General features: G+C 40.4%; 1 protein-coding gene across 1 annotated transcript in view; it reads right to left on the minus strand.

Annotated features, from left to right (window-relative positions):
- LOC125112176 (contactin-associated protein-like 2) overlaps positions 1-14,218 on the minus strand; it is a 194,920-nt gene extending 180,702 nt beyond the window's left edge. Inside the window, exon 1 of the mRNA XM_047754399.1 lies at positions 14,144-14,218. Coding sequence (XP_047610355.1) covers positions 14,144-14,218 — 75 coding nt within the window. The remainder of the gene's footprint in view (positions 1-14,143) is intronic.
- Between the last annotated feature and the right edge of the window lie 7,287 nt (positions 14,219-21,505).

Raw genomic sequence — 21,505 nt, forward strand, 5'->3', positions numbered from 1 at the left:
AGCCTGGGAACATCCATATGCCATGAGTATGGCCCTTAAAAAAAAAAAAAAAAAACACCTTTGCAAAGTGGGTTTCTTGAGAGTAAGACTATTCTATCACCTTATATATAGTCATTAATTAAAATAGTTTATCAACAAAAGTGTTATAAGATGCATTTAGAATAATGGATCCAGGCGTTCCTGTTGTGGCTCAGTGGTAATGCACCTGACTAGTATTCATGAGGATGCAGGCTCCATCTCTGGCCTCCATCAGTGGGACTGGTGTGGCTGTGGCTGTGGTATAGGTCAGCAGCTACAACTCAATTCAACCCCTAGCCTGGGAACGTCCATATGCCTTGGGTGCAGCCTTAAAAAGACAAAAAAAAAAAAAAAAAAGAATCGAATCCTAGAATAATGGATTCAAAAGAATTAAATGACTTCCAGCTTAGTGAATGTTCTTAATTTCTACTGCTTTTTTTCTCCTTTATATTGGCTTAGTAAGTGGGAACATATTTTGACAGATTGGCCAATTGCTTGAGCAGCTTTAACAGGTCACGTTGTCCTCAACCAAATGTCTCTGCCTCATTTTACCTCTGCTCTGCTAACTTCATTGTTTGCGATGAAGCTATGGCTTTTCGGAATTATATTATTTGTTTATTTGTAAATTTATTTACTTACATAATTTGTGCTAGTTCTAGATACGAGGAACATTCTATTGAGTCTATCCATGCTGTTGATAAAGAGCAATTTGCTTCTTCTTCGCTCTATACCTATCACTAAATATCCCATTTTTTCTTGCTTGCTCAGCTGATTCGAAGAGCCAGATAGAATTCTTGAACATTAAGGGCCTTGAAGATAAGCACTGTTTTTAATTCACTGTTGTAGTAGAATTTGTTGATTCAATGAACACACTTTTGAAATGGAGCCAGGTACACATGTGCAGGCCATAAGGAAAGGAGCTTCTCTGCATTGGTCACAACGGGCACTTTTCTTTTTTCTTTTTCATCTTTTTAGTGCTGCACCACGGCATATAAAAGTTCCCTGGCTAGGGATTGAATGGGAGTTGCAGCTGCTGGCCTAGCCACAGCCATGGCAACGCAAGATCCTTAGTCCACTGAGGCCAGGGATCAAACCCGCGTCCTCATGGATACTAGGGTTTGTTACCGCTGAGCCACGGCGGGAACTCCAGGCAATTTTCATATATTATTTAATTACTCAACAGCAACATTATTGAGATAGATTCCATCATCTCAGCTTTACAGATAAGGTAACAGCGGTTAGGGGAATAACGTGCCCATCACCACCCTCCTAGCCAGAGATGGAGGCTCAAGTACAGATCTTCTGGGCTTCGAAGCCCAGGCTCTTTCCTTTTTGCTTAACTCATGCAAGTCTTGTTAGATGTTTTCACAGAGATTCACAAAGAGATCTGTTTATCAGATTGTTGTTTGGAGATTTTAAAAGGAAACAGTCAGGTAACTGCTGACTATTTATTAACCACAAACATAAAAATTCAATTGACTCTTTAAGGTGATAAAATTCTGTGTTCTCTGCCAGCTAAGATCTTAATAGAAAAGAGCCACCAGAGGGAGCTTCCACTGTGGGGCTATGGGTTGAGGATCCGGTGTTGTCTCTGTAGTGGCTTGGGTCCCTGCTGAGGTGCAGGTTTGATCCCTGGCCCAGAAGAGTAAGTTAATGATCCAGCATTGCCACGGATGTGGCATAGGTTGCAATTGTGGCTCAGATTTGATCCCTGGCCAAGAAATTTCCATATGCTGTGAATGTGGCCAAAAATTAAAAAATAAAAAAAGGAGCATCCGAATACTTATGATAATCTTTTCTTAATATTAAGATGCTTTCCATGTTGATTTTAAAAAGGCACACCTGAAAGTTGTGGTTGACTTCAGGATTTATGTTCATATACATATCTGCTGAAATCCAAAGCCATTCCTATTTGATGATTTTTTTTTTTTGTCTTTTTGCTATTTCTTGGGCCGCTCCCACGGCATATGGAGGTTCCCAGGCTAGGGGTTGAATCGGAGCTGTAGCCACTGGCCTACGCCAGAGCCACAGCAACGCGGGATCCGAGCCGCGTCTGCAACCTACACCACAGCTCACGGCAACACCGGATCGTCAACCCACTGAGCAAGGGCAGGGACCGAACCCGCAACCTCATGGTTCCTAGTCAGATTTGTTAACCACTGCGCCACGACGGGAACTCCTATCTATAATTTTTTGAGGGTAGTTTCACCAAAAATGATAAAAAGCAAAGATTCACCTCAAAGCAGCCAAGAAATAATTAGCAATCAGTGCATTTTTTTGCAAAGTTCAAGATTATGAGTTATCCAGAGTTCCAGAAAATGAGATTGTCCTTAAAAATTTGTTATACTTTGTCTGCCTTTTGGTGGAAGAAGGAAAAAAAAAGAAAGAAGTAGAAATAAGAAGAGAAACAAAAAGAAGGAAAAGAATGAATTTGGGCCACTCCTTCACTGTATCATTATACATTATACTTGGCCTTGAATGATGGAACCCTCTGTGCCCCCATCCCAGCAAGAACCCTTCTGAAATCTTCGTGTATATGCTTGTAATTTATCTGGGGAAATTAACATGTGGGGCATTTGCCAGATTCTCTTTTCCTTCTACTTCAATGAAAATAATATTTTCAGGTGAGGAGACAGCTTCAATTATAAAACTGACAGCTACAATTTTACTTTAATATTTTTTTCCCTCTATTCTTCAAGCATGGCCCTCTTTTGCACCACATCTGTGGAAAAAAAAAACAGATTTACACTTTGCTATGTGAAATAAATGTATTCTTATATGAAATCAACTAAAAAATACTTGCAAACGTCTTTCTGTATGGATCTATAGCTCTTTCTACATTTCTACAAAACCAACCTCAAAATGGTTTTCCAGGAAACAAAGGTATATATATGTGTGTGTGTGTTTTCAGAAAATACATATGTAAATACATATTTTCCCTAGAAATAATGTATGAGTGTACACACACACATTTTCTGGAACACTGGAAATGGTTTCCAGGAAACACCAGTGGCTTAGCGATATGCCCTGTCCTACTTTGCTCCGGGGTTTGCGTGCTGTCCTTTGTGAAAGCAGCTCCTAGAAGCAGGAGAGAGGCCAGTGCAAGGCTGGACTGCACTGCATGTGAAATGCTGTGAATGCTCAGAGTCAAGGCTCTGTGCTAACTTCAACCCCCAGGCAGATCATTCCAAGAAACACAGGTTTACTGTATTTTAAGTCTCTCATCTCAAGTTTCAGGCACAGGACTCCGGCTTAGGAAGTGAGATTGTCCCTTTTCCCAGTTTACACATTTGCCTTTTCTGCTGGTAACAGTCTTCTCAAGAAACGTAGTTCAATAGCTACATACATTAATTAAAAAAACAACAACACTATGATGTTTCCCTGCCTATTGTTATTATTATTATTATTTTTTTGGTACCATAGGTTAGGAAAGGTATAAAACAATCACATCTTTCTCATTTTTCATTTTTCAGTAGACTGAGTATAAAGATGTTTGCAAATATATCCTGGTTCTAATGGTGCCTTTGGGTTTAGAAATGATGGTAGCCTGGATGGCAATTTAAAATGCATATTGCTGTCCATCCCTGATTTCATTCTATTTTTTTTGTCTTTTTTTTTTTTCTGCTGTTTCTTGGGCCACTTCCGCGGCATATGGAGGTTCCCAGGCTCGGGGTCAAATCGGAGCTGTAGCCTCCAGCCTATGCCAGAGCCACAGCAACATGGGATCTGAGCCGCGTCTGCAACCTACACCACAGCTCACGGCAACACCGGATCTTTAACCCGCTGAGCAAGGGCAGGGACCGAACCCACAACCTCATGGTTCCTAGTCGGATTCGTTAACCACTGTGCCACGACGGGAACTCCCCTGATTTCATTCTAATTGGAGCTGATCCACTGGGGGAGAGTAGGGAGTCTAGCTGCATACAAAACCAACTTTAGCTTAACTGGTTTTTCTCCTGAGAATGAGGGAAACCAAAGATGTGAGTTTTTCCATGTCTATGAAAAAAGGAAATTTCGAAAACAAACTGGTTGAAGTTATTCACTCATAAAGTTTTTAAAAAAGGAAGTTTTTATGCTTCGCAGTTGGAAGAAATGGGATGCAATGGTATAATTTTTTTTTCTTTTGCTTTTTATGGCTGCACCCATGGCATATGGAGGTTCCAAGGCTAGGGGTTGAATTGGAGCTACCGCCTGCGACCTACACACACAGCTCATGGCAGCTCCAGATCTTTAACCCACTGAGTGAGGCCTGAGATCGAACCTGCAACCTCATGCTTCCTAACCGGATTCGTTTCCGCTGCGCCACAACGGGAACTCTGCAACGGTATAAAAATTAAAGATTTGAGGCTGATGGGCATTATTAGATGATGATGTCAAAAAGTAGAAAAACTTAGGGTCAAACATAAATAAGCAAAGTAAAGCAAACCCTCAAGTCAAGTGTTTAACTGGAGCTCTAGGTGTTTTGAGTCTTCTGGTTATGTCTCCTTTCTCATGCCTCCTTAGCCAGTATCCACATACTTTTCTTTTTTAGTGATGATAGTTAGCGAAGGCACATGGCAACCACAGTTCTGATCATCAAGAACACTCTTTCCAAAAGATATTTTGCCTTTTAATTATTTTATACTTATATTTGCATGTAAACCTGATACCCCAGAGTTTATTTCCAGTTAAATGACAGAAGTAAAACATAGAGATAACTCAGGAATCGTTGGGGAGATGACTTTCTGCATCTCCGTCGATACTGGGAATTGGGGTATCACTGCTGACGTTGAATTACATCACCTGATCCAAGGGGCTACTCTATTTTCTCTCAAGCTCACAGCCACATACGGCCTCTACCATTTACGGGGAGTTAGGGGCTATGATATTTAGCTTTAATGCACCTTGAGATCCAGGTTATCTCAAGGTAAGTGAGGGGATGGACTTCCTCAAAAGTGAGTAACTTGCCTACGGTTACACAAGTTCTTACTATTAACAACTATGCTGTGTTGTCCTTTAAGGCTTTCCACTCATACCTTACCTGGAAGAAAGATTTGAAAAAGCAACTTAGCATTTTTCTTTAAAAAGAATCACTTTGGAGGATGGGAGCATGATGAGTGTATGAAGGTTTGGTAGACAGAGGGTTGTGGTTTCAGTGGAAGAGGGGTCTTTGAAATGCTCTATATCAGCGCTGTCCAGTGGAAATTTAGTGTGAGCCACACTTGGAGTTTTAAATCCTCTTGTAGCCACGTTAAAAAATAGTGTGACTGTTAATAACATTGTATTTAATATACCCCAAATATTATTATTTCAAAATGTTATCTTTATAGAAATAATTAGACTATTTTACATACATTCTTTCATCCTAAGTCTTCAAAATCTACCAAGTGTTTTATGCTTATAGTAGGTCTCAATTTCAACTACCCCCTTTTAAAATGTTTAATAGCCACACGTGTAGCTAGTGGCTACTGTACTGGACAGTATAACTGTTGGGTACAAGAAGGGAAAAATCAAGCATCTGCCAACTTCGGTTGTTTTCTCCAGACTCTGGAGAGGCTGTGCATTAGAATTATTCTGGAAGCTTTTAAAGCATACAGATGCCTACATTCTATCTCAAACCATTAAATTAAAATTTCTGGGAATGACCTTTGGACATGGCTGAGCAAAGAGGTACGTGAAAGCTCACATTTGCAGTTTAACCCTCTCAGTGTGAAAAACAACATGAACTTGTGGAAATATGCCCTCTACCCATCTCTTTCAGAAACCTGGGGAGCTGCTACTTTGAAGATTCTGGCATTTAAGATCAGAGTCATTTCTTTCCTTTAGATATTTGAGTGGTTGCTTGGAAAAGTGTTTATTCTCAGTTTAAGTGGTGCAATGGAAAGTAGAGATAATTTAGCCAGAGGGACCATTTCATACTGTATTATCATGTCACTCCTTTGCTCAAATTCCTGGAAGCCATCTCTGCTTCCTTCTGAGCAGAAGCCACCTCCCCACCGTGACCCATGACCACAAACTACAAAATCGGGCTTCCCTCCCCATGCCCAGCCTCATTCGTTCTCTCATCTCATGTCCTTCTATTCTTCCCACTGCTGCTCATTCTACTCCGTCCTCAATAGCCTCCTATGTTTTCTGAGCACCCACATCAGACCAAGAGATGGAACCCAGGCATCAATATTTTCAAGAACTTATGCCTGCCTGGGGGAGAAAACCCTCCTCCAGGGCAGTGTGTGGATTGCACAGCCTTCGGGCTGTCCTTGTAGGTGTCCTTTCCCTCAACCCAGGTTCTGCTAAGCACTAGGCAGCAGAGAATTCGGGTCACACTTCCTAACTAGCACCTGAAATGCAAATACTCTCTGGAGCTTTAACCACCTGCTAAGACAAAGGTGGGGTCGGAATGCTCTGGCGAAAGTTCGGGTGCCTAACAAGGACATAGCTGAGAAGATGACCACTGCACTATAGACATGGCCCAGGGAGTACCTGGAAGGAAAAACCAAGCGTCCTCGAGAAACTAGGATGGTTTGCTCCCACTTGGGGAGGACAGTTCCTGTCGCAAAGGTCACATCACATCGGCAGAGTAGGAACACAGTATTTTAGCTGGGGAGATTTTAAAGGGGCTATAGCAGACATGATCTTAGCCATTAGGAAGAATGTCAATGAAGCACTGGAGGAGTTGCTTTAAAACATATAAAGTGACTAAAAATCTAAACTAAATACCTGATAGTTTATAACCCTTTATAAAGCTTTCACAGATTTTCTTTTTTTTAACTTTTTGGATAATGCCCCATTGCCAAAACTACCACCGCAAATACAGAATACAGTGGGCTTCCCAGCCCTGACCTGAGGTTTCAAAAGATGCAGCACAGAGGCAATAAATCAGTCCCTGCTCCCCCAGGGGTGCTGGCTTTGAGTAGCTGACAGCAGATCCAGTTACACAGGCCCAGGTCAGCCCCTTCCAACCCAACAATTAGCAGTGTTAAGGGTCAACTTGATGTTCCCTTAAGGTGGGAGTCAGGAGTGTCATTTTACAGCTTTTGTCAGGTTGGGATGTGTGCAGGGAAAGGGTATGGGGTCAGGCTCCTGTGGCTCCAACTGGAAATAAAATTTCAGGTTTTCCAGAGCTTCAGGGAAAACTCAGGTGATGATCACAACAAATGGAGGGTGGAGAATGAATCTCTGCAGTGCAGTCTGGGGGGTAAGCTTTGGGACACCACTGACAGCGATACTAGTTTTAAGGAGCTTTGCAGGTGGGACAGTTAAGTGGCTAGGCTAAGCCCCACCACTCTCCATCAGACTTGGTTTGGAGGCAGCTCGCTTTGATCACTGCCTGAAAGAATGTGGGGAGCTTCAGAGGCTCAGGCCTGTCAGGATTACTGCAATGGCTGCTTTTAATTTAATTTATTTTTTCTTTTTGTATGTGTGCATTATGGCTATGATCAGAAAAATAAATCTTTGTCCTGAATGAGACATGTTTTGTCACTGGCAGTGGCTTAGACTGTTTGAACTCCAAAGCTTTATTTTGTATACTGGCTGTCACTTAGCTGTGAAAAATGTTAAAAAGAATGAATTGACATTTTGGCTTTGTTTCTGGGATTTAAAAGAATTATTTTAGAGAGAACTTTTCTTGTTGGGTGATCTTTTTTTTTAATTTCTGTATTGCTGCAGGCTTTTTATTTTGTTTTTGTTTTAATGTATAGTTTCAGGATTATGCAACCCATTAAAGGTCTTGCATTGCATTTTTTTCCAAGTAAGTATCCATATGTGGACAAATAATCTTAAACAATTAGGGAATCCGTCTAGGAAAACTGGGTTCTAGATCAAGAAATATGATGTCAAAATGAAAATTAGACTCATTAAAAATACATAGTTTTGGTCAGGGACTCACATTTTCAGTGCAGGTGCAAGGGAATGCTATATGAAGTGAATTTACGGTCAATTTTCAGTATAAAAGAATCATTTTCCCTATGTATAAAATCACATTGCATGATGTACATTATCAGCAACACAGATGCCTGGGACAATGTTATCAGAGTCTCATTTACAGAAAAGATGAAGTTCTGACTTGGATTACTTAATGAATATCTCGGCTTTGGAATTATTCACTCACTGAGTACTTCTGATTTTAAAAAACAGCATCAAAGAGGCAGGAAAAGTCTGTGTGATATTTCCTTGTGATAACTCCTTACACAAACCGCAACAAGACCATTGCATTTAAGTGGAATGCTCCTCTAGCTAGTTATACTAGTGTGAATTCAACACTGGTGGGGAGGAAACTCTGAAAGGTCAACTACTTCTATGGAGGTAACTTTCACCATTTCCATTGTGCTCTTAAGTTGGTTTCTTGGTTTCTTTTTCCCTTATTTTTCGTCCATAGGGGTGGGAGCTCATGTTAAACATTTCCCAAACTAGGAAACGCAACTAAAAAGCTGGTTCTTTCTTTTTTTTTTCTTTTTTTTGTTTTTTTTTTTTGCCATTTCTTGGGCCACTCCCGCGGCATATGGAGGTTCCCAGGCTGGGGTCCAATCAGAGGTGTGGCCGCCGGCCTACACCAGAGCCACAGCAAAGTGGGATCCGAGCCACGTCTGCAACCTGCACCACAGCTCACGGCAATGCCGGATCCTTAACCTACTGAGCAAGGCCAGGGATTGAACCCGAAACCTCATGGTTCCTAGTCGGATTCGTTACCACTGTGCCACGACGGGAACTCCTCCGAAAAGCTGGTTCTTAAAAATACTCATTCATTCAATATTTACAAAATAGACCAACTTGGAGCCAGACCCTGTGCTAGGGGTTGGGATAAAAGATGAAAAGATATCAGCCCTGTCTCTAAGGATTTTACAATTAGACAAGGGGTGCAAATATAAGAGAGAACAAGGAAAGCCATGCCTATTTCAGGGGCCCAGGACAGGTAGCACTGAGCTCATCTGCAGGAGGAGTCAATGGCTGGCTGCTGATCACGTGCTCTGTGAGTCTATAAGTTGTGGCTTCTGCTTTCCGGCACCCTAAGATAACTGGGGAGATGAGACCAATGCAGGAGAGAGGATAAGACAGAATAATACAAATGAGATAAGACAAGATAGTTTGTTATTAAACATTAAGCCCTGGAGTTCCCTGGTGGCCTCGTGGTTAAGGACTCGGCATTGTCACTGCTGTGGCTTATGTTACTGCTATGGCGAGGGTTTGATCCCTGGCCTGCATGCCTCGGGCATGGCCAAAAAATGTTAAGCTCTTTGATACCTGGCACATAACACTCAAGGCTGGAGTCATTTAAAAGGCACCTGGAAGGAGGCTGCACTGGAACAAAGCCTCCAGAGAGGTCTGGAGGAGGCAGAGGGAAATTGGGAGGCCGTACTCTGCAGGGGAAGCGGGAATGGGAAGCAGAGCTGGGAGTGGGACTGAGTGGATCTGGAACAAGGAGAGGGTGGTCTGAGTGAGGGTGGCTTATGTTTGCGATGAGTAATGGGAAATGAGGTTGGGCTGACCCAACCACAGCAGAAGGTACATCCTGGCCAAGGGCCAGAGGGCAGGACAGAGGAGACACATGGAGAGGGTGGAGAGCATTGACAGCCAGGCTGCAGGGTGGCCGGGAAGAGGGTCCAGCACAGAGCAGGGATTAGGAGACCCGAGGGCTGCTGGTTTATGCTCTGCCACCTCCAACCACAAGCATCTTTTCAGGCCTCAGAGTCCTCATCAGGGCCACACGATGATTTTAAGGGGCCCTGGCACGTGAGTCTTTGTGAGCCCTTTCCTCCCTAAAAAATTATTTTACATCCGTGTTGGTATAAAGATGAATACATTAATATTATATATTAAAATGATTTCTTCAACTAAAAGTTCATTATTTTCTCAAAATTTTTAAAGAAATGAACATATTTCTGTGGGACTCTGATGCTACTGTGGGCCCTGTGCCCAGCCTGGCTAATGACTAAGTTGGCCCTGGTCCTCCTGGTGCCATGGGAGTGGAAAGGAGTTGGAGTCTAACATGTTTACACTTCTCTAAAGTGTGTAATTTGGTGCCAGCTCCTCAGTCTGTACAGTATGGTCAGATTGGCATGTTTAAAGCATAACATTTGATCTGAAAACAATCATAGGAGTAAATAAAATATTGGCAGAAAAAGGAAAGATAATGAATTAATTTCTGGGGTAATTTTAGAATAGGTGGTGAACATCATTTTAACCCTAGAAGTGTTTTCATTAAAAGAGAGAGAAAAAAAAAATCTTCATTTGTTAAAAAAAAGAATTAGATTGTTTTTAAGTAAGAAACACGTGCTCATTATAAAATACTCAGTAGCCAAAGATGTAAATAACTTTACAATCTCTTTTGCTACTTTTACAGGAAAAAAAAAAAAGAGTCGTATTTTACAAAAAAGTAATAGGGAGTAGAAACTGAAATGGAACTAAAGGAACTGCTAAACTTTGAGTAAAATAAAGTCAAGAAAACATGATTTCAATGCCTCTTCTCTCGTTCTGATCCAAATTTCAAAGTATTTGGCATTCATGCTTCCTAATTTGTGGTTTGCAGTAATGGCTAAGTCCATGTTTCATTGAAGATAGATTTTTTTTTTGGTCTTTTATTTCATTCTTTTTGATATCAGTGGCTTTGAGGGAGAGGACTAGAAATGTCTTTATTCTCCTATTTTTTATTTTCGTTTTTCAGAAATCATTTGAATGTGGTATTTAAGTTTATCATTTTAACGGATGACACACATAGCCTAAGAACTCGATTTATTTGACAAGGCTTAAGGCACATAACAGAAGTCCTCCACTCTACCTTCCTGACCCTGATTCCCACTCTTTAGGAGCCTTCTTCCCCGCCCCCCCGCCCCCCGACATTAACTCCCTATTTCTAAGTAACAAGCTTACATTGTTATTCTTGATCATATATATTTTACAGCATTTGAATCCATAGTCTAGTGAAATCTTTTGTTTCCTCTCTTGCCTTGTTTTCTTCTTACCCATCACTCATTAATCCTCTGCCTCTCAGTTGGAAGTGTAACTCTCCTTACTGTAAACAGAGTAAACTGTTGCATATTTTCCTTGGAAAGGTCACTCTGAACTCTCCATCTTTCTTTATCTAGAGGAGCTAGTTGCTCTCTCGGCCTCCTTGCGTAGCTACTGTCCTTGAATCTTCTTTTACCATCATCCTGGAAGATTTTAGAATTTTGTATTTATAACTAGGAATCGGAAATCTTAAGCTTTAAATTCATGTTTTTTTCCTCCTTCTTTTTTTTATGTTGAGCCCTGGTAATCTATAAACTCATGCCCTTCAGTTCAGGAAATGGTGATATTGTCTTGATTCGTTTTTAATTAATTTGATAATTTTCTCCACTTTTTTTCTTTTTATGGCTGCACCTGGCTAGGGGTGGAATTGGAGCTGCAGCGCCAGCCTGTGCCACAGCCACAGCAACACTGGATCCTAGCTTCGTCTGCAACCTACACTGCAGGTTTCAGCAACAATGGGTCCTTAACCACTGAGCGAGGAAAGGGAATGAACCTGAATCCTCACAGATACTATGTCTGGTTCTTAACCTGCTGAGCCACAGTGAGAACTCCTCTCCATCCTTTTTCTACGTTCTCTTTTTCTAGATCTTTTATTATCTATATTTGAACTTACTGGTTTCCTCATCTTTCTTTTTTTTTTCTTCATTTTTTTGCATACTTAACTGGATTTTATCTTCTAAACTTTTATTTTTAAGTGTCTGCTATCAGATCTTAATTTTCAAAATGCTTAATTTCCATAGAAAAAGATGTGGTATATACACAATGGAATATTACTGAGCTACACAGAGATTGAACTAATGCCATTTGCAGCAACATGGATGGACCTAGAGATTATCATACTAAGTGAAAAAAGTCAGAGAGAGACAAATATCACATGATATCATTTATACGTGGAATCTAAAATAGGATACAAGTCAACATATCTATGATACAGAAGCAGACTCACAGATGTAGAGAATAGCCTTGTGGTTGCCAAGGGGGAAGGGGAGGGATGGACTGGGACTATGGGGTTATCAGATGCAAACTATTACATATAGGATGGATAAGCAACAAGGTCTTAACCATATAGCACAGGGAACTATATTCAATATCCTGTGATAAACTATAAGAGAAAAGAATATGAAAAAGAAAATATAAACACTGAATCACTTTGCCATACAGAAATGAACACAACATTGTAAGTCAACTACACTTCAATAACATTTTAAAATACTGTTAACGTCTAAACTCTGAACTACATGGCGAGAAGGCATATTTCCCTTCCTTTTCCATTGAGGCGGTATCTTCTCTGATCTCTCTGATCTGTTTTCCAAAGATGGCTGCCACAACAGCTCTCATTCCCCAGCCCTAGAATCTGGGCAGCCTGGGGACTTGCTTGCTCCAATTGGACGTGGCCTCCAAGGCTGGGTTACAAATGGCCAAATGTGACTCCTGGACTGGGTTACAAATGGCAAGGTGACTCCTGCCTGGGGAACTGGACAAATCACATCAGAGCCATGATTAGTCAGGAAAGCAGCTGCCTCTGCAAGACCATCTTGTGGGAAGAAGCCCCACTAGTTCACTTGGGCGGCCACATGGAGGAGCCTGGGGTCGACTGGGGCGGGGAGAGAAGCCTGGCCACCTCCTGGTTCCTCCAGACCCAGCTGCCATGTGACTGCAATCCCCTTAGTGCTCCAAAACAGAGCTGCCCATAGAGCCCTTCCAAATTCCTGGCCCACGGAAACCATCAGAGATCATGAAAAGTCCACTATTTTAAGCTACTAAGTTTTTTTGGAAGCAATTTGTTAGGCAGGAAATAAATGTTCTCAAAGAGCAAAAATTGGAAATTCATAAAAGATTGAATTCAAGTAATAGAGACATTGAAAGTTGTACAATTTTACTGCAGTTTGATGTAACATGGAAAAGGTGAAGTGTCCAAGTCCTTTCTACATTAGGAAATAGGAAAATGCCTATTAGGCAGGAAATAGAGTACACCTATTCATTTTAGTTCTGCTTTCAAAAGTCACACATGCTTATTGTCAAAAAGAAAAAAAGAAAACTTTTATAGAGAATATGGCAGGATAGCTCTACTATCTTATCCTTCCCCACTCCATCACACTGCCTTTGAAGGTAACCTCTAGAGGTTACTAGTGCCAGTAGTTATAAAACCCTTTTTTTTTTTTAATGGCCACACCTGTGGCATATGGAAGCTTCCAGGCCAGGGACTGAATCCAAGGCACAGCTGTGACCTATGCCACATCGACAGCAACGCCGGATCCTTTCACCTGCTGCACCAGGCCAGGGATTGAACCTCTGCTTCTGCAGTGACCTGAGCTGCTGAAGTCTGATTCCTAACCCACTGTGCCAGAGGGAAAACTCCAGTTTATAAAATCTTAAATAAAAAAGACTAAAAGAATTACATGAATATTTTGCTTCATATACTGATACCATTCATGTTGATAACAATCCTCTGTGTGTGTGTGTGTGTTGCATGCAGGGTCTATATTATAACATGCACCTACATGCTTTTTTCTGCCAGGTCTCTCCTTCTGTAAGAGATGTCAACAATTGGAATATTCAGTGCATTTTGTAGCAGGGAGGCATTATTGCTTCTATTAATGGCAAAGAAGAATGGGTTTGCCTTCTTTTCCAGATAAAAGAAAAACAAAAGAATGGGCCTACATACAAAATGCTGCACATAGCATCATGCATCCATTTATCATTGCTGGAAGGTGTCTGAACTGCAGAAATCTTTCTGAGTAGGGTGCTTGCCCAGGAAATGCATGGATTTTTAATATAAACATAATCAAACATTACATACTCTGATTTTTAAGCTTAATAACATATCATGGACATTTTCTCATGTGGATAAATATGTCTATCTCACTCTAATAGCTGTGTCCTGCCATTCAATAGTAATTCCTCTGTCAATAGATATTTAGTTTTCCCCCCTATATTTCATTATCACAGAAAATGTTGCTGTGATGGTTGTTCCTCTGAATATATATTTCTTGAATACTAGTGTTTCTCTAGATTTCTTGAGTGTGATTAATGGATTAATAGGATATACATAGGTTACGCTTTGATAGACAATATTCACCTGACCTCTAACAGTTCATTTGCACACAATCTCTTTTTAACTTAGTGTCAGTTGCAAGTCCCCTACCTGTCCACCTGGGGGTGCCACCGACAGGACCGTCTGAACCTGGATGGTGACTTCACCTTCATCCATGTGGCCCATGCAGGCTCTGCAGCCCTTTATCAGGCCCTTCTCAGCAACACATCAATCTTGCCAGAACTCTGAGTTCTTTGTTCTCCAGTAATTAATGAAGTGAAAATTAAAATGATAAAGAACCAGTTGGGGCTTATTATTTTCACAACAATGGAAAAAAAGAAAACACCACTGATAGCCTTCGGAGAACTGAGCCTTCTTGTATATTGCATGCACACTGGCATTGTGTTTTGGGAAATTAGATTGGCTCCACACATGGAAAGTCATAAACATTTTATACCCTCTAACTCTACCTCTCCACATGTGGCAATCCATCCTAAGTAAATAATGTAAAATACCGAAATGCCATTTACTAACACATTCTCCACAGCATTATTTACAATAAAAAATTGGAAACGCTTTTAAGAGCAAAAATAGAAGTTGCCTTTGCCCTGTTGTGAGATACTCAGGATAAATAAATTTTGGTCCATCCACTGGATGGAATATTAAGTAGTCTTTTTAAATGATGAGTGGAAGACTAAGTGGTTTCAAGGAAAAATGCTTATGCCATATATGCTAATGGCATGTTTATAATGATACAAGTACATTAGAATCATAGACATTGATTTTAGGAACTTGGAGTAAATCTTCCTGTAGTATAATATTCTAACAGGGATCCGTAACTAAAGATTGTTTATTTGGTAATATAACTAAGTTGGGGCAATCATACGATTAACCTGAATCTAGGTCTTAGTAGCAAGGAGACTGTCGGAAAGGAGGAAGGTACGTTTCCTCTCTCTTTGCCTGGTTAGGGCTGGCCTTGGGCAAGACCATGAAAGGAGGAGGTCTTCTTTAACTGTCTCCTACCTGCTCAGCTCCTTCCTCCTCTTACTAAGACACACACCTTCACCGCCTTCTCAAAGCTCACCAAGTGTCTTCCTCACCCCTAAATTATACCTGGCTCCATCAAGACTAAATCCACCATCACATGACAAAGAGTAACAGCCTCTCCGTCTTCCCAGAGCCATTCCTGCTGAGCTGAAGGATGCTCTGTTGCATAAGGCATCAGGCCACAGGAAAGAAATGAGCAAGTCAGCCAGTTCAGAGGAAATCCTTTTGGGTGGAGAGAAATTAGTCTCCAAGGACGTTCCTTAGACTATGCCCACCCTTCCACAATTTCTTCTTTTTGAACTCACAGAGGCTCTAAAAATTTAACTTAAAAAAGTACCAACCATTTCCTCTGATATAATTGTGGTGAGCAACATTAGTAATGTGTGTGTATGTGTGTGCTGGTGCGGGGGGGGGGGGGTGATGCCAGTGATAGGAAAGGGAGAAACTGGACAGGGCAGATGATTACTTAGAGGTTTTTTTTTTTTTTTTTTTTTAATAAATAGGATGCCTACTGCTATGGTCTGCATGTTTGTGTTCCCCCAAATTCACAGGTCTACATGACAGAATCCTGCTGCCCAAAGTGATGGCTTTAGAAAGCGAGGCCTCTGGGAGGTGATTAGGTCACGGGGGTGGAGCCTTCATGAATGGGGTTAGTGCCTTTATTAAAGGGACTCCACTGAGCTCCCTAGTGCCCCCTGCCATGTGAGAATACCATGAGAAGTCTGTAACCAAGAAGATGACACTCAGCTGACATCGATGGCACCCTGGCCTGGATGTCCAGTCTCCAGAACTACAGAAACACATTTCTGTTGTTTATAAGCCACCCATCTATGATATTTTGTTACAGCAGTCAGAACGGACTAAGATAGCTACTCTGGATTTTGTCTGGTGGGCTAGCCAGCTATGCCCTGGCTTGTGAGTTTTTACTCTTGTCCAGAGGATAAATATTTTATCTGTTTCGTAATTCCCACATGATCTGTTTGCCAGGGGAAGGAAAGCTCACGTTGCAATCGGAATACTACTGTGTGGTCGTAAATGAAGGTGCTTGGGCTTCACCAAGGCCAAAGCTCACAGCTACAGACTGAATTCCTCTCTGTTTTAACCGTGCAAAGATGTGAGGGGATAGCTGGAGCTGAACATGTGCGTCTGCCCTCCTGTCTCCTTATGAAAATGGACGTAGAGATTTACTTGGGTAATTTCCATGTTTTTTGGATTTTGGAATTTCAGTAATTTGCTGCATTACGTACAGCACGGTTTCCAGACTAGAACAGAGATACTGCAATTCTTCAGCAGCCATCAATCAGCAATTCAAAGCATGAATTTCATCAATAGGAAAACTCACAGAGCATGGTGTGTATTTACCCTGCAAATCACCTTCTTTGTTATAAAGCAATCTAGCATAGGCTCTCACATCAGAAGAATTTATTTGGTCAGACCCTCCATGTCCCTTATTTCAGTCCTCACCTTACATATTTGGAGAGAAAGGTCTGATCTACTATTAACACAAAATCATGGATATCGTACGTGGGCAGTGTCCTAAAAATGCAAAGAAATGTCTTGTTATCTGAAGTTTCCAGTTAGAAACCCCGAGGTCCACTTCAAATCTGCCTCTATTTTTCTGTGGGGTGTGTGTGTGTGTGTGTGTTTCCTCAATCAGCCACAGAGAGAGAGCCCCAGGAAGGCAGGTAAAGAAAGAGGAAATTATTCAGGACTTTTGGGACTTAGGCCCACACTTAGTGATGTAGTAGAAAGAGGATAGGATGTATTACCTACCATCCATGGTACTCACTAACTTGCCATCATACACAGGTCAATGACCAAGAGATGGACCTGCTGAAGTACTCAAGGCCAATGCGGACATCAGGGAAAAGGACCTGCTTGCAGGGGAACCTAGATGTGAGTAATCTATTAGCAAAACCCTCAGGACACTGTTCTGGACTGATTCTGTTTAGATTCATGAAAGAAGTGTATAGTGTTTCAGCTGAAATCATGAAGTTATTATGTGGGAAGAGAAAGGGTGTTCTTTTGGTAAACTTCACTTTCACTTGTCCTGCTTGGAGTTGGGCGAATTTTGAAGGTATATGCCTTGCTGAGTTCTTCAAGGCACAGGGATCTGAAGCCAGAGCCCAACACCCGCTGTTTCTTCATGGAGACAATTTGCATCTTTGATGGAGATGGTGGTGTGAGGTAGGAGAAGACTTTTCAGCTGTCAGAAATGCCCAGATCTGCAGTGAGCCACTTCCTGTGGCTCTGTCCTCTGTCAGGCACAGCTTGAACCCCATCTGGTGGGTGTGTGAGAAAGAGGATCCTGTGCTGGCATATACAGTGGAGAAAACAGCAGGCTTACAGTGAGGGTAGTTCCAATCCCCATCTGTTATTTCCCAGCCATGTGACTCTGGATAATAAACTTAATCTCTAGAAGCCTCAGTTCTTCATCTTCAAATAGGAATGCTAATACCTACAGCTCAAAATCGCTGTGATGATTAAATAAAGTAAGATAGGTGAACGTACTTAATTCAGACCTGACATAAAAGGAAGGGTTCAATAAAATGTCAGTTGAATATGAATAAATGTAATATCCTTTTCAACCCTGAGATACTTTGATTTTGTGACAAAACGAGCTTCACAAACTCCTAACGATTTAAGAGAAACTGAAGAAATGCTGAAATAAGTCACCCAATGACATTTGGATGTTAGGGTAAAAGCTGCAAGTCTGAATAATGATAAATTCATTAAGATAATAGAAACCAAACTTTTTGCAAAAGCCCTTGATATTGCTAAAGTTATGAAGTGCTTTAATGACCACATGTGGCTTGTGATTCAGTAGAATACTATGCAAAGTCACACAACATAACATTTTTGCTTATCTCACAGGAGAGAAATTTATAACGATCTACTGTTTTAATTTGATTTATATTTATTAATTTATATTTTTTCACCAAATACAGGATTCCATTACAGGAATCATTTATTAAGGAATTATAAAAACCAACAGGTTAAATAGACCTATTTAAAAGGGATTTACATTGGGTTACTCTAACAGTAAAATTTTAGAAAGCATTTCACTGACAACCTTATTAATCTCTGATTCTAAGAAGTGACTAGCAATGATCCTGAGCAAATATTTGGGTTACATTTGGCTTATGCATGAGGAATACCTGGACTCATTAATCTGAAGTGAAGCTGTCATTCTTACTGAGGGGCCAGAGAGACTGTCAATCACTTAGGATAAAGGGAAAATTTTATTTTATTTCATTTTATTTATTTATTATTGTTATTTCTCCCAACACAACATTTTTTTTCCACTGTACAGCATGGGAACCCACTTACACATACATGTATACATAATTTTTTCTCCCATTGCTGTGCTCTGTTGTAAGTATCTAGACCTAGTTCTCAGTGCTACACAGCAGGATCTCATTGCTAATCCATTCCAAAAGCAATAGTTTTCATCCGTTAACCCCAAGCTCCCAATCCATCCCACTTCCTCCCACTCCCCCTTGGCAACCACAAGTCTATTCTCCAAGTCCCTGATTTTCTTTTCTTTGAAAGGGTTCATTTGTGCTGTATATTAGATACCAGATATGAGTGATATCATATGATATTTGTCTTTCTCTTTCTGACTTATTTCACTCAGTATGAGAGTCTCTAGTTCCATCCATGTTGCTGCAAATGGCATTACTTCATTCTTTTTTATGGCTAAGTAGTATTCCATTGGGTATATATACCACATCTTCCTAATCCAATGGTCTGTCAACGGACATTTGGGTTGTTTCCATGTCTTGGCTATTGTGAATAGAGCTGCAGTGAACATTTTAGATGAGGTTTCTAGAATTGAGTTGTCACTTTATTTTTTGGAACTCTGGGAAGTATTCAAGGAATCAAGATTATTTTCTGATGACCTCAATAATAACCCCAAGAGGCTGCTTCAGAATCTATCCACACTTAATCTCAAGTGTATCTACTGTTCTAGGTCAAACAATTCATGACAATTCCATGATAGGGGCAGGGATTTAATCAGGGTCATGACTGACTACGAATGCAGCTCTGCAGACCATGGAATAGTGAAACTAAGGTCCAATGTCTTGCTGCACGTTATAAACTTTGAGTTTTTAGGTAATGCATGTCGCTGCCAGACAGAGACATGGGCAAGCACTAATGTAAACAGGTGAGATGTACAGCTTTCTGTTGCCACTTAGGGCAACATTACCTATGTGGGCAGAGCTCTGTGCAGGGTTTCCTGCTGGCTTTTGAAACACAACGTATTCTACTTGGCAGTCTTCTCTCTAAAGCGACCATCAACTGCGGCCCTCGGACTTGCTGATTAATAACCTTAATAATTTGTGTTTTTAAAATATTAATGCTTTTCAAAGTACTTTTACCTACATCAGTTTGATCCTCACAGTCCTGTGAATAATACATTTTATATAATTAATGCAATTTTAGAAGAAATGGAGTGTCAAGAGACTTGCATGATTGTTCAATTTTCTTTTCAATGATGTTGAAACTGGAATTCAAGGTATTTTCTTGCTATACCGTTCTGAATAACATTAGCTTTCTCTTTTTAACTGAGAAAACTCAAAATGTATGATCCACTTCCATTTTTTTCAAAACAAAATTAGCTTACAATAATGTTGGGTGGGTGGCTGGTGATAGGGATAGCATTGAAAGGAATAAAACATTTGCAAGATTATTTCGGTGCCTGCGAGGGTTACAGAGAGAATGAGTCACATGGGGGTTTGAATTGAGAACGTTTGTTTAAGCCATACTTGACCCAACTCCTTGGGGAGTAGCACAGGAAGTAAAATTGGCCCTTGGATTAGTGAATGGTAAATTTGTAGAAGTCTGAAGGAAGCCCGTTTGCATTCATTAAGTCTAAACTTTGGAAGAGAATATTAAAATGAAATTTGGTCATGTTAAAGTTAATAAAGGCCTCCTTTAACAAAAAGCAGGGATAAACTGTTATTTACGTATCTATTTATTGATCTATCTTTGAAGTGGTTTCTTTAAAGGAGTGTCTTTAAAGTAGAAATACAAAGAGAGGGTGTACCCTCAGGCACATATAAAACTCCTGGGAAGCAGGGGTGAGGGGAAAATCTGGGAAGATGATAATAAAATTTTGGAAAATTAAAAAAATCCCTATTCTTTACTTAAAGAAAAACACTTTTAGATTTACAGACAAACTGAGAGAAAGATACAGAGATTTCCAATACACTCTCTGTCCTCACACAGGTATAGCCTTCTCCATTATCAACATCCCACTGGTACCACACTGGACTAGTACAGTTGTACAATCACATCACTGATGTGTCAAAGATGTTGACACAGGATAATCACCTGAAGTCCATAGCTGATAGCACAGTTCTCTCTCAGTGTCATTCATTCTGTGGGTTTGGGTATGTGAGTTTCCATATGTGTTCCATATTTCACCATACTTGTATGCAGCGCATATTAAGGAAATTAAATTCCCATTAATGATCAGGCCACTTGATCTTACTTCATTCATTCAGAACATAGATGGGTTAAATTTCATTGCTAATGATTCAATTTCATTGAGAACCTCTGCCTTATAGAACTTGAACGGCTTAGAAGCCACCTTGGATTTAGTGAAGTCATCACTTGGAAGGTCAGCTAGAGAATATGGTCAGGCTGAGCTAGACATCACCCTGTACCATGTACCATAAGGCCTCCTAAGAACATGGAGGTAACACATTTAATACGCCAAACTTAGGGATAGCTCAGAGAGAGCAGTTAGGTCTAGTCATTTCCATTTCCTTAGGGTTTGGTCTCCACTAGAGGAAGAAAAGCAAAATATCCATTTATCTAAATCAACCATTATTACAGTCAGTTACAACTGGTGGAGGTAAAAATAGGTGAATGAGTTCAGAGCCAGGGTAATCTATCAAATAAGTGGATTAACAATGGCTCAAAAACCGCTCAGGCTTAATCATTTAAGAAAACAAATTTCTCCTACTGTATAGCACAGGGACCTGTATCCAGTCTCTTGGGATATAACATGATGGAAGATAATATGAGAAAAAGAAAAAAATATGTATGACTGGGTCACTTTGTGTATAGCAGAAATTGACACAACATTGTAAATGAACTATTCTTTAATAAAATAAATAAATAAATACATTGTAGAAAAAGAAAGAGGATGCCTACAATGAGTCCAACTGCTAAGGCCAGAGCTGCCTGTTGACAATGACAACCATAAGAGAAGGCTGTGGAGAAGAGAAACTGCACATAAACAACAAGGTCCTACTGTACAGCACAGGGAACTATATTCAATATCCTATGATAGACCACAATGGAAAAGAATATTGAAAAAAATAATTAAAAAAATAAAATTCGCTGTTGAGCACTAAAAAAAAAAAAAAAAAAAGATAAAAGAAAAAAGAAATTGCACACCAGATGGGAGTCTTT

The sequence above is a fragment of the Phacochoerus africanus genome, chromosome 11, assembly GCF_016906955.1.
Source record: "Phacochoerus africanus isolate WHEZ1 chromosome 11, ROS_Pafr_v1, whole genome shotgun sequence".
Classification (NCBI taxonomy): Eukaryota; Metazoa; Chordata; class Mammalia; order Artiodactyla; family Suidae; genus Phacochoerus; species Phacochoerus africanus.